The 12,205-nt window shown below is 34.8% G+C and overlaps 1 protein-coding gene across 1 annotated transcript; it reads left to right on the forward strand.

The window, feature by feature from the left end:
- Positions 1–1,339: 1,339 nt before the first annotated feature.
- Positions 1,340–12,205, forward strand: LOC110103677 (putative uridine kinase C227.14). The gene is made up of 12 exons (XM_020832478.2): positions 1,340–1,504; positions 2,479–2,615; positions 2,706–2,749; positions 2,966–3,043; positions 4,662–4,854; positions 4,923–4,953; positions 5,032–5,090; positions 5,267–5,340; positions 9,474–9,560; positions 9,654–9,715; positions 9,786–9,814; positions 12,100–12,205. The coding sequence occupies exons 1-12, from the start codon at positions 1,480–1,482 to the stop codon at positions 12,190–12,192; spliced, it is 912 nt and encodes a 303-aa protein (XP_020688137.1). The 5' UTR covers positions 1,340–1,479; the 3' UTR covers positions 12,193–12,205.

Here is a 12,205-nt window from a genome sequence, read left to right on the forward strand (position 1 = left end):
TCCGGCGTCACTTGAAAGTCGGGCGAAACTCCGGCGTCACTTGAAAGTCGGGCGAAACTCCGGCGTCACTTGAAAGTCGGGCGAAACTCCGGCGTCACTTGAAAGTCGGGCGAAACTCCGGCGTCACTTGAAAGTCGGGCGAAACTCCGGCGTCACTTGAAAGTCGGGCGGAACTCCGACGATGGTTGATGAGGAGTTTCTTCCCTCCTATTATTCTTTTCTCTTCTTCTTCTTCTTCTTCTTCTTCCTTCGATCCCCTCTTGAGAGAAATGAGAGACTATTTATAATTTTCTGAGAATGACATGACCAGTAAATAAGAGAAAGATCGGGAGTGGTTTGAAAGGACAACTGATGTTGAATCTCTTGATTGTCGATCGTTTATCGAGCATTTGAAGGCTCTAATGATATCAGAATTTGACGATCTTAGGCTCGTTGGATTTGTCTTGTCAAACTGCTCGATTCGACTATAAGCATGTCACATGTGAAAATCGTTTGTTAATCCATATTGTGGTTTGAACCTTTTAACAGTGCTTCGAGTAATTGATTTGGACCCATTTGGGCTTGGATTGAGTTGAATTTGGTGTCGTTGGGTTTGTATTTCCGAGACGTTCAGTTTGACTATAAGTTTGCTGAAATTAGAGTTGAGATGATATCTGAAATAATTTTTGAAGTTTTCAACTTTATTATGCATCAAGATTCGTTCCCGATCAAGATAATTTTTTGATGATATATCAAAGGCAAAGAAAAACGAAATGTAATGTATCACATTTTTATCTATTTTTTGAGATAAATCGTTCTCGCCAAATTTTGAATGAGAACCATTTATACTACTCCAAAGCTTGTTTGAGCATTGCCGTCTCCACTACCACCCCACTACTGGTCACCACCGTCCTCGCCGACCATGCCCACCAACCATTGCCCACAACCGGCCGACCACCACCGCCCATCACCGGCCGCATTGCCGCTACCATCGATTACCACCACAAGAGGCCACCACCTTTGCCAGTGCTGGCCAGTCACCATCGTCGTCGTCGCCCTATTGTTGCTACCACCATCACCACCCTCCCAACAACATTGGCTGGCGGCTACCGACCACTGCCAACCACCCCAAACACAATATTTTTATAATATACAATGTATTCACTTTACTTAAAAAAAAAGAAGAAGTAAAGGCATGAATTTTTTTTATACTCGTTTAAATAATTTCAAAATATTTTTTTTTTTTTTGGAGAGAAATAAGGTAAATAACCCCTAAGGAGTGAATAGAGCATTAAAAGTTGTAAATAATTTTTTTGAATAAAAAAAAGTAAATAATTGTATGCCGACCGCAATTCCCCGAGTACTTGTTAGGCCCGCCGGTCGGCCGATTTCTGAAATAATCCAGAATACATTTTGACACTCCTTAAGAGTACCCTTGATTCCTATGGTCTCATCTCCCTCACCTCTTCCCTTTACTTTCCTGTTGTAATCTAGTCGACGATGGAGCTCTCGGTCTCCTATCAGGGTACCAGATTCTCTGCCTCAATCTTGATTTGAAGGCTTGAAAACTTCTATTTATTTTATTCGTTGATACTTGAGAAATCTGCCAAGTTTGATTTATGGCGTCTTCCATTAATTGAGATTTATTGTTCGGTACATGCATGTGCAGCTATCTGTAATGTATCTGTCATAGCTATTTCGAAGCTGGATTATAGCCTAATTTGTAACGAAAGAACATGATATTTCATAAGCATTTACATGGCCTGTCTTGTTAACATGCCTTTTGAAGCTTTGTCGTTTTATTTCTGTTTAAAAATGTGATTTTTTTTAAAGCTTTGTAACTTGTAAGTAATCTCATTCTGATTCTTGTACAAAAGTTGAATTTTTGACTTCTTTCTATCCTTATGTAAGGTCTTACTTTTTTACTCAACTTCTGTTATTTGGGTTAAACCTTTAAAGATTCCTATTTGCTTGAAAGATATTCATCATGTAGTTTATTCCTTCATGGGCTCATTTGGTTGTGAAATTAAAAATCATATCTTGAAAAATGATGAAGTTTATTGAATCCATCATTTGGTAAATCTTGTTGGACCTCTTCAAAGCTCCTTCAAAAGTGAGGATTTCTATTTTACATTTGAAAAGAGCGTAAACAAAATACTAACTTTCAAAAACATGCAAAGGCAACCAAATGAGCCCCAAATGTACTTTTGGATATCTGTAGGTAAGTGTGTATTGGTTCTTTGTATCACATTACTATTAAAATACCACATAAATAATGATTACTTTTATTTATAGTGGTCATGACGTTTTATATTAAGATTGAACTGTTTTATGTTCAATATCTAACATTCAGTTTCTAGATTGTATAAAACGTTAAAATTCCTTTTTATGTTGAGTGTTAATTCTTTAAATGCTTGCTTTTACCCCTATTAATCATAAACCTTAGGCTTAGCAACTTTTCCCCATTTTGATTGGTTTCAATTTCATGTTTGGGACTAGTAAAGCTGCTCGGATGTGGAGGCAAACAACATGTAAGTTGGCAATATCCTCCATGTTTATTCTTTCCAAGCAAAAAGTCTGCAAAATTCTTGTGGTGGCAGGGAAGGTATCTTGGAATAAGGCATAGCTGCCAAAAGGTGCATTTTTATTTTCTGCATCCTTTTGATTTCTCTTAATTTTTTATATAACTGTTCAATTTACTTATTAAATAACGTTTCCTTTTCTAGGTTGCATCTTATAGTAAACAAGATATTCCTATTTTGGAAGCAAGGTATTCTACTATAAAGTTTATTTTAATTATAAGAAGTTGCACTTGTCTTTGTATCAACCTGAAGTGGAATGTATTTCAAGAAGTTTTTTGGACATTACTGATATTTGACATTGCTGCTGTATCTATTTTATCCACCTGAAAGGTTTCTTTTTCTTTTTCTTTATGCAGTTTAATTAAAACTAAATCAAAATTGTTCTTTCCTTACTTCCTTACCAGGTCTATTGAAGAGATATATGATGATCTAGTTGAACGTGCACTTTCCATCACGACAACTGTGAATCATTTCAATAAAAAGTATGCCATTCCATTGCCATTTAGATCTGTTGTTGACCCAAATTTTTTCTTGAGCATTCTAATGGATATATACATTACTGCGTACGGAAGCTATTAGCCTATTATAGATGCCTAAACTGTTATCATTTTGTTCTAAGTCGGTATATTACTAATAGTTACATATTGAATACATATCTGTCTCCATAGTTACTAATATGACTTCACAAAGGCCTTCTTTATGCATTCCTTCTATACGTTGTGGCCTTGCATGAGATTAATTGGCAGAACAGTTGTCTCTTTATATTCCCTGTAGTGAATCCAATTCCTTCACTTTTTCAGATGATTGGAATTCACTAGTTTGTCAAGAGGATGACATAAATTATTGGCAAGTATTTTTAGCTTTCTTATTATTAGCCTTAGCAAACATAAAGCTTCTATCAAGAACTTTTGTACTTAACCTTCTGAGACCTCTTTACAATAAAAAAAACTATAGAAAAAATCTGTTAAAGCCAGTTGAAGTCACTGAATCCTTACTATGAACAATGAAAATAATTCATTAGAAAAGAAACTGCCAAGTGAAATTGAATGTTTTTTTCATTTGGATTTCTCTGAATAGATTTAATATGGAGCTCATGCCTCTAGTGCACACGCATAGCTTAGGCTCAAGGTATTTTGAGGTATAACCCTCAAAATTAAACCATTAATATAAGATAAATAATAAAATAATAAGTATCATAAAACATCGAAGAAGATTATAAAAAGTGAAAATTCACAGCATAAAAACATCATGCAAGGTTACAAGCACTAAATAATAAGTGTGAAGTATGAGATAAACTTGGAAATATAAACAAAAAGTCGAAAATAAATAAGTTTTTTTCACTTTCAATTTAATATGAACAATAAGTGGAACATCATAATTTATGAATTTGGACATCTTGCCTACTCTCATCACTTAGAGGGACTTCATTAAAATCATCATTGTAGACTTGTAGTTAAATTCTTTCATAGCCTTGTGTGTGGGATTCTCCAGGCATGCAGTGTGTAGCTCCTAGTGGTCATGAGGTTCTCAATTCACTGATTTAGGATTTTTTTCCCGTTAATTAAATAGATTTAGGCTTGAATCATATGGGCAATTGAGTTTAGTCATATTAGAAAAGCCTAGCACAAATTGAAGCATACACCTCTTCAAATTTTTTTTTAAGGTTTGCCTCACCCAACTGAGGTGTACGTATCAATTGCTCCATGCAAAACTTACACTTCAAGTCTTTTTTTGAGTGCCTTGATTTGAGGTGAAAGTCATGGTTCATCTTGGATTGCATAGTTTTAAACTATGGATTAAACCGAGCCTTGATAGGATTTAGATGAAATGATAGAAACAATGGAATGCTTTGAGGCTTGAAACTACTAAGTTCTAAAAGGATTTCAAGTCATTGGAATCATGATCAAACCTTTTTTTAGAAGGTCATGATCTTGAAATATTTTGATTTTTTGTGATGCTCATGCTTATTTTCTCATCTTCATTTTTTCAGTGTCACTCACTAGTTGCAGACTGTTCTGTATTTCTAGTCCATGGTAGACTAGCATCAACTTATGTGAGGTGTTCACATGATATCCTTATTTTCTCCTTGATCATCCTTAGGTACATCATTGGTTTGGCTGGCCCTCCTGGTGCTGGCAAGAGCACTTTAGCTGCTGAAGTTGTTCAACGCCTGAACATCATTTCATGCAATAAAGATGCAGTTACAGACTTTGCTGTGCGAAATGATTCAATAGCCGCAGTTCTTCCAATGGATGGATTCCATCTTTATAGATCCCAACTGGATGCTATGGAGGTTGCCTCTCATTCTTCTGGTTGATCTAATTGTGTTTTCCATATGTTTAGTCATATTATAATTTATAGGATCCAGAGGAAGCACATGCAAGAAGAGGAGGTGAGTAGACACTTCATCTTGATTCAGGAATTTAAGTAAAGGCCCAAGCACTTATCATGTTATAATTGGACAAATCAGCACCTTGGACATTCAATCCAGATCTCCTCCTGAAATGCCTTTACTCTTTGAGGAGTAAGGTCTGCATATTGATTTTTCAATTTTTTGTATCTACAATTTGCTGATTGATTAGAATGAATTTATGTGCATATATTATTAACATCAAACATACATTGTCTTTGCTGAAAGTTACAACCATTAAGTAGATTGGAAAGATGTCTTTTAATGATACTGAAGCTATGCATAAATTTATCAGGGATCAGTGTATGCTCCTTCATTCGATCATGGTGTTGGTGATCCAGTGGAAAATGATATCTTCATTGGCCCTCTGTAAGTGACTTGCTTGATGTAGATTATGCGATAAAGTAATACAATATTTGAAGTAATTGTCCTGTAAATTAAATCAGGAAGGGGCAGTTAACCATTCTTCTGTAAGTTTAATCAATAAGTGATATGATGTGACAATATATTGGGAGGTGGCCTTTGCATTATCTGATTTTTTCTTGGGCGGTGGACTTGGCATTATATGGTTTAGGCTTTTGTGTCGTGGTGGGGGTTGTTTGAATGGCTAATTCCTATTTCTAGTTTGAATGATGCTATGATGTTTTCTAAGATTTATTTTGAGAAATAACTATCTTCATATTCGAATTAGAGAGAGCGATGAATGAAAATTTGCTTTTAAAATTAAAGATCAATTATTTGAATGGTTGGTGATATCTTTAAGTAACCAACCATATAACATTTTAATGAGGATGATTAATATTATCTTATGACCTTTTATTGGAAAGTCTGTTTTGGTTATTTACTTCAATAATATTTTAATTTATATCATAAAAAATGATGATCATTTGCTGTAGTTACCTCTTGCAACCTAAATGCTATAACATAATGATTTTGTTTCATGAATATGCTACTAATGCCATGAATTTTCTCTTTCCATAACCCCTGAGCAAATTTATATCTAACATTTTACCAGAAAGATCTACTAATGCACGCACATATTGTGTACACTTTTGATTGTGAATATCATGGGTATTTTGTGCTTTGGGATTATATATTTATTTTTCATAGATGCATGAATTACCTTGCAGTAAGCACTGCAATTTTGCCTTGATTTGTGTGACAAATATCAACTTAATATTTTCAGAGCCAAATTTTTCGAAGCTGGATAAGAATGTTGCAAATGTGGAAGCCTTTAATCATTGGGAACACAAATCATTTGTGTTCATATTGTTTTATTTGTCTATATATATTTTTATTTTTTTTATTTGGTATTCATGTAACATACTAACATGTTTATGATGATAGTGTCTATGAGATGAGGATGTATTCTCTAGTATTTTTATTATGTTGTTTAGCCTGGGTTATCATTGCAAATGTTTAAGTTCAACGTATAAATTTCTTATTTCAACTTTTCAAATTTTCAGTTTTCCAAAAAACCATTCAACACTATAGCTTTGGTCTGTACCTTGGTTGAATTTTTTTGGAGTTTATTCCATATCAGCTATCTGCCCCATAGCAAGGATACAGCCATATACTTGCAGCTGATTATGGCAAGGATACAGTCATATACTTGCAGCTGATTATGGTTTGTAATGGGTTTTGATCCCCTGTTTATTGAAAGCTGACACTAAAGTCGGTCCTCTGTTTTGTAATTAAACTGACTGCACTTGCTGATTAATGTGCCATATATAACCACCATTCTTTATTTCTACTGTTGCCGCATGCTGCTGTCCAGCCTTCCTGTTTTTTTGGTTTTTGATGCAAGCTAGATTCTAAAATCAAATAGGAGAATACTAGGAATACAAACTAAGACACTTCCTTTCAATAACACATAAACAACACCAAACAATGTAAGCTAAGTAGGAAAGATCAAAGGAGCCTTAAGTATTTATTGGAGCAACGGATGGTCACAGAGGAGCATTAGCAGTGATTATCCAAGTTGCTGGGATATTATTTCAAGATACACTACCGACTTGGCCTAGAAAACAAGGAAGTAGATGCCTTGTCTAGGAGAGTGGAGTAGCCTCTGTTGACAGCATTGTCAGTACCCATGTGCCTAGATTGCGAAGCTTTAAAATAGGAGAATGAACAGGATGAAGGATTGAAGAAGATCAGAGCCGATTTACTGCATGACCTGATTAGTCACCCTAGTTACACACTAAGGGGAGCCCAACTGATACACCAAGGGAGAATTGTTCTACCAAGCATATCAAGATACATCCCCAAGTTGCAGGAGTTCCATGGCAATACAGTTCGAGGGCATTCCAAAGTTCAGAAAATCTACTGCCGATTATGTGCAGAACTTTGTTGTATGGGGATGCACTGCGATGTAAAGGATTGGGTAGCTCGATGTGATGTATGTCAAAGACACAAGTACTTAGCCATGACATCGATAGGAGTACTACAACCCCTTGCTCTACTAGCGAGGGTATGGGAGGAGGTGACGATGGATTTCATTTAGGGGTTGCCACGGTCAGAGGCTTCTCAATGATATTAGTAGTAGTGGATTGCTAAGAAAATATGCTCACTTCATCCCTCTGAAGCAACCGCACCCTTATACTGCGGTTACTATGGCTACTATTTTCATACAAGAAGTGATACGCTTGCATGGATTCCCTGAAGCTATTGTGTCAAATAGGGGCAAGGTGTTCCTTAGCCACTTATGTAAAGAGTTATTTCGTTTATAGGAGACAGTCTTGAAGAAAAGCACTGCCTACCACCCCTAGACATGGCCAGACAGAGGTGGCCAATAGAAGCGTAGAAACCTATATGAGATGCTTCGCATCAGACATGCCGAAGAAGTGGGCAAGGTGGATTGTGTGGGTCGAGGATTGGTACAACACCTCATACCATTTAGCAACAAAGACCACTCCCTTTAGGATTCTCTATGGGAGAGATCCACCTCACTTGATTCATTATAAGTAGAACACTACACCAATATTCGATGTAGAACAATACTAGGGACAAGATATTATATGAGCTCAAGGGACATTTGTTGAGAGTCCAACATATCATGAAAAGGAAGGCTGATGAGCACAAAAGAAAAGTAAACTTCAAGCTAGAAGAGATGATTTACTTAAAATTGAGACCATTATGATAGAAAACACTAGCAAGGAGGAAGAATGAAAAATTATCCTCGCATTACTTTGGGCTTTATGAGGTCTTGGAGAGCATTGAGGTAGTAGCCTATTGATTGGGGTTACCACCCACATCAGCGTTACACCCAGTCTTTTATGTCTCCCAATTGAGGAAGGAAATTGGAGAACACACACCATCAACTCTATCACCGACATTGACAGAAGATATGCATGTCATATTGGAACCGCTAGAGGTAACGGGTGTGTGTGGTGGAGGTGCAAAAGTACAAGAGGTGTTAATCAAGTGGAAGGATCTGCCTGAGCACAACGCCTCATGGGACCATTTGAGACAATCAGGAGGCAATTCCCCAACCTTCTGCCTTGAGTACAAGGTGTTACTTTTTTTGTTTGGTTTGGGGGGGGGGGGGGGGGGGGGCAGGGGGGCGGGGGGCAGATGGGGTGGGGGGGGGGGGGGGGGGGATTAATACGGAGGCAGAGGCAATAGCCCCAACGGCTGATTTGGTAGGATCTAGCAATGATCTAATTACTTATGTTAGGAGGAGATTAATTAGGAAATGAAATTTCTAATTTAAATTCAAATAAGGGAGGGAATTAATTAAGGCAGGAAGATTGAATTAGGAGGGAAATATATTAGGAAAGGGGGCTAGGAGGTGGGAGAGCTTATTTAAGGGGAAGTTTAGGGTTAGTTTGTTTTATACAGAATTTGAGTTGTGTTGCTATATTTTTCTTTTGTGAGGGCTTTCTAGCGGCGTCTAGGATTAGTGGGAGAGACGATTTACCTCTCTTATTGTAGATCGATTGTATCTTTTGTTTTTTGTCGTGTTATTAATAAAAATCAGCCACTATTCCCCCTAAATATGCTGTTTTTTCCTTGTTTTCTGTGAATTTCCTGCTTTGGTTTGCTGTTTTTGTATCAAGGTGCATCTTGTTCTAACTAAACTTCATTTCAGCAATTATGTGCTTTTGTAAGTGATATATTCATTAAGATATAAGCTATCTGTCTTTACTAACACCAACAAAAACTTCTTTCTTTGCTATTGAATCAAGTTTGGAGATTGAACTCTATGCTGCAGTACAAATATTTTGGTTTTTAAGCGCAGAAATTATGGTACATAGTTCGTTATAAGAGGAAGCTAAATAATGAATTACAGAACTGTTTACTTTTATTAAGATCTGATTTATTTTATTAGTCTGATGTGAAACTAGCTGTTTCAGATCTTCAGTAGTCGCCTTTTCAAATCTTTTGAACATTTTAGCTTTGCAAAGAGATATAGCTGTTTATGCCAGATAGAAATCTGCATTTCGCGATTCTTTGAATTATTAGACCATCATTTTGTTGTGATTCTTCCTCTTATGTGGCAGGCATAAAATAGTGATTGTTGAAGGAAATTATTTATTCCTAGAAGAAGGGGTCTGGAAAGATATATGCTCCATATTTGATGAGAAATGGTATTTCTCTTTATCCCTCATTTATAAATATGTTCTATATCTGTATTTGCATTCGGTGAAGGTAAAGAGCATTATCTGCTTAACTGTTTACAGGTTTATTGACATTGATCTTGATTCTTCTATGGAAAGAGTTTTAAAGAGACATATTGCTACAGGTAGTATACCTAACATAGCATCCGATAGCTAAGTTTGGCTCTGATCTAATTGTTTCGATAAAATTGGCAGGAAAAGAGCCTGGTGTGGCAAAATGGAGGGTATGATTTCCTTTCTTCTTCTCTGTTCTTCGTTTTAGTCATATAAGAGCTGGAACTTGAGAACATAATAAAAATATGTACACTTACACTTATGTTAGTGTCACCCTAAACCCTAGCCTTCTTAGCTTTTTGGAAGCTCAACTATCATCGAATGGATTGAAAGCATATCTTCTTTCTCTAATGTCTCTTTTAAAAGATCCAGCATACCTAAGTCAGCTAATAAATTAATTTTGCTGGCTGCTGTTTTCTTTTTGAAATGAAGCACAAACGCTAACTAAGAAATCATGGACTTGATGTTTTTTTAATTTTTTAATGATTAATATAAAACATGTAGTCAAAATATTAAATATCAATATTTTCTATTAAAAAATTCCATACAATGAAGTGCAACTTCCTATGTATCACAAGACTAATCTTAAAGATAAATAAAAGAAAAATTAACATTTATTTACAATTAAATTTCAATATTTCATCAAGTGTATTCAATTTTTAACAACACCTACATTAACATTAATCAATTCACGTAATTTACTTATATAATATTGTGTCATCCATACAAAATGATAATAATCCAAAGAGGAGCATATAACCCTCAAAATAGTTAAACAAATTATGAAAGCTTAGATATATGACTAATGGGACCTAATACACTTGACACTATGATCATCATCATCATGGCACAGTATCCTCTTCAATAGCACCTTCAACATTAAAAAAAAAAAATGGTTTGTAAAGCTGATTCATTGAGAGAAACACAATTTCACTAACACCTCATTCCTGAGGATGATTGACACCATTAGCTCTATCTTACTATCTAGTGCTTGCTTTATGGAATCTTCTCCATTCAATGTTGTTAGCTACTATTTGAGGCGCAACTTCTGTTTAGAAATTTCAAATTCTAGCAATGTTTAACGTTCTTATTTCTTTCACTTTTTTTTTTCTCTTCATTTTGTTAGTGTACCTTCTACTCTTTGTTTTGCATTCTGAAATAACTCACATCTAATTGATTGCATCTTCTCTTCAATAAATTATATTTCTTTAGGCTTTCTAATATAACTATTTTTCTCACCATTCCTCCTATTTCTATCTTATATTCATATTAATGTCATCATTTTTTCATTCGGTTGCCATTGACTTGTTGGCCAATATTTGAATTCATATAAAATAACCACTCTTATTACAACTTCATAAATTCTACTTTTAGCTTTTTGTGATATTCTCTTATTGCATAGTACTTCTAAGAGATGACTCTGTGTTGCCTTTCGAGTTTTAGGCTTCGTTTGGGACAGCTTTCTTACTGTTTTTTAAAACGGTTTTTTAGTAAAAAAATTTAAATTTTTATATTAGAAACCTGCTTTAAACTGCGGTAAAAAAGTTGTCCCAAACGAAGCCTTAGTCTATATGTCATTCTCCATAATTCATTTTATTATAATTTATCTATGGTACTTGAATGTATGATAAATAGATATGACTTTGTTAATCTCATATTCACTGAAGTGCCTATTATATACTTAATCTTTATTCCACTAAATCTTTTTCTCTTATCTTCTAACTGCATACCATCTTCTAGCTTAGCAATTAATTCAAGGAGGTCTTCCGTTTAAATTTATTTCATTTGTTAATAACATAGCCTCTATCATATGCATATCAATAATTAATAAAAATCATTGAAGGATCCTATTGTTAATCTAACTTTTTTTTTAATTCCTGAGCACAATAATCTTCTTATTAGCAAATTTTTTGGCGCAAAATTAAATTGGTTTCACTCTTGTTCTGTTCTTTGCTCTCTATTATTTACCTCAAGATCAAGAAAATCATTGGAAGATCCTATGTTGATCTAACTTTCTCTTAAACCTATATAAAATAGTTAACTTATTAGATATAGTTATAGTATAAATTCAATTTGATTTATTTACTCTGATACAATGTTTTTTAGTTTTCCTTGATTACCCTCTTCATAATTTTTATATAGAGTAAATGATTGAAATGGTCCTTAATCACTTGGCATTCTTCTAGTCTTAGCATTTTATTAAAAAGGTATTAGTCCTTAATCACTTGGCATTCTTCTAGTCTTAGCATTTTATTTTTGTTGATTTTACTCTTCTATATAGTTTCTTTTTAAACACCAAATTTGATTATCAAAGATGGTGATGGTGTTGATCTTCATTCAAAGTGTTTTGAATGTGATTATTAATTTTGCTCTATTTTATCTTTTTGAAGTATATTATGGTTTCCTTCAATTTTTCTCATAATGTTTTTCATTCTTTTCAATGTCAAAAACTTAGGTTGATTACAATGACCGCCCAAATGCAGAACTCATTATAAAATCTAAGCATAAGGCAGATCTTATAATCAAGTCAGTGAACTTCCAATGTTGATGCTGAAATGAGG

This window comes from Dendrobium catenatum, unplaced genomic scaffold (genome assembly GCF_001605985.2).
Source record: "Dendrobium catenatum unplaced genomic scaffold, ASM160598v2 fragScaff_scaffold_1463, whole genome shotgun sequence".
Classification (NCBI taxonomy): Eukaryota; Viridiplantae; Streptophyta; class Magnoliopsida; order Asparagales; family Orchidaceae; genus Dendrobium; species Dendrobium catenatum.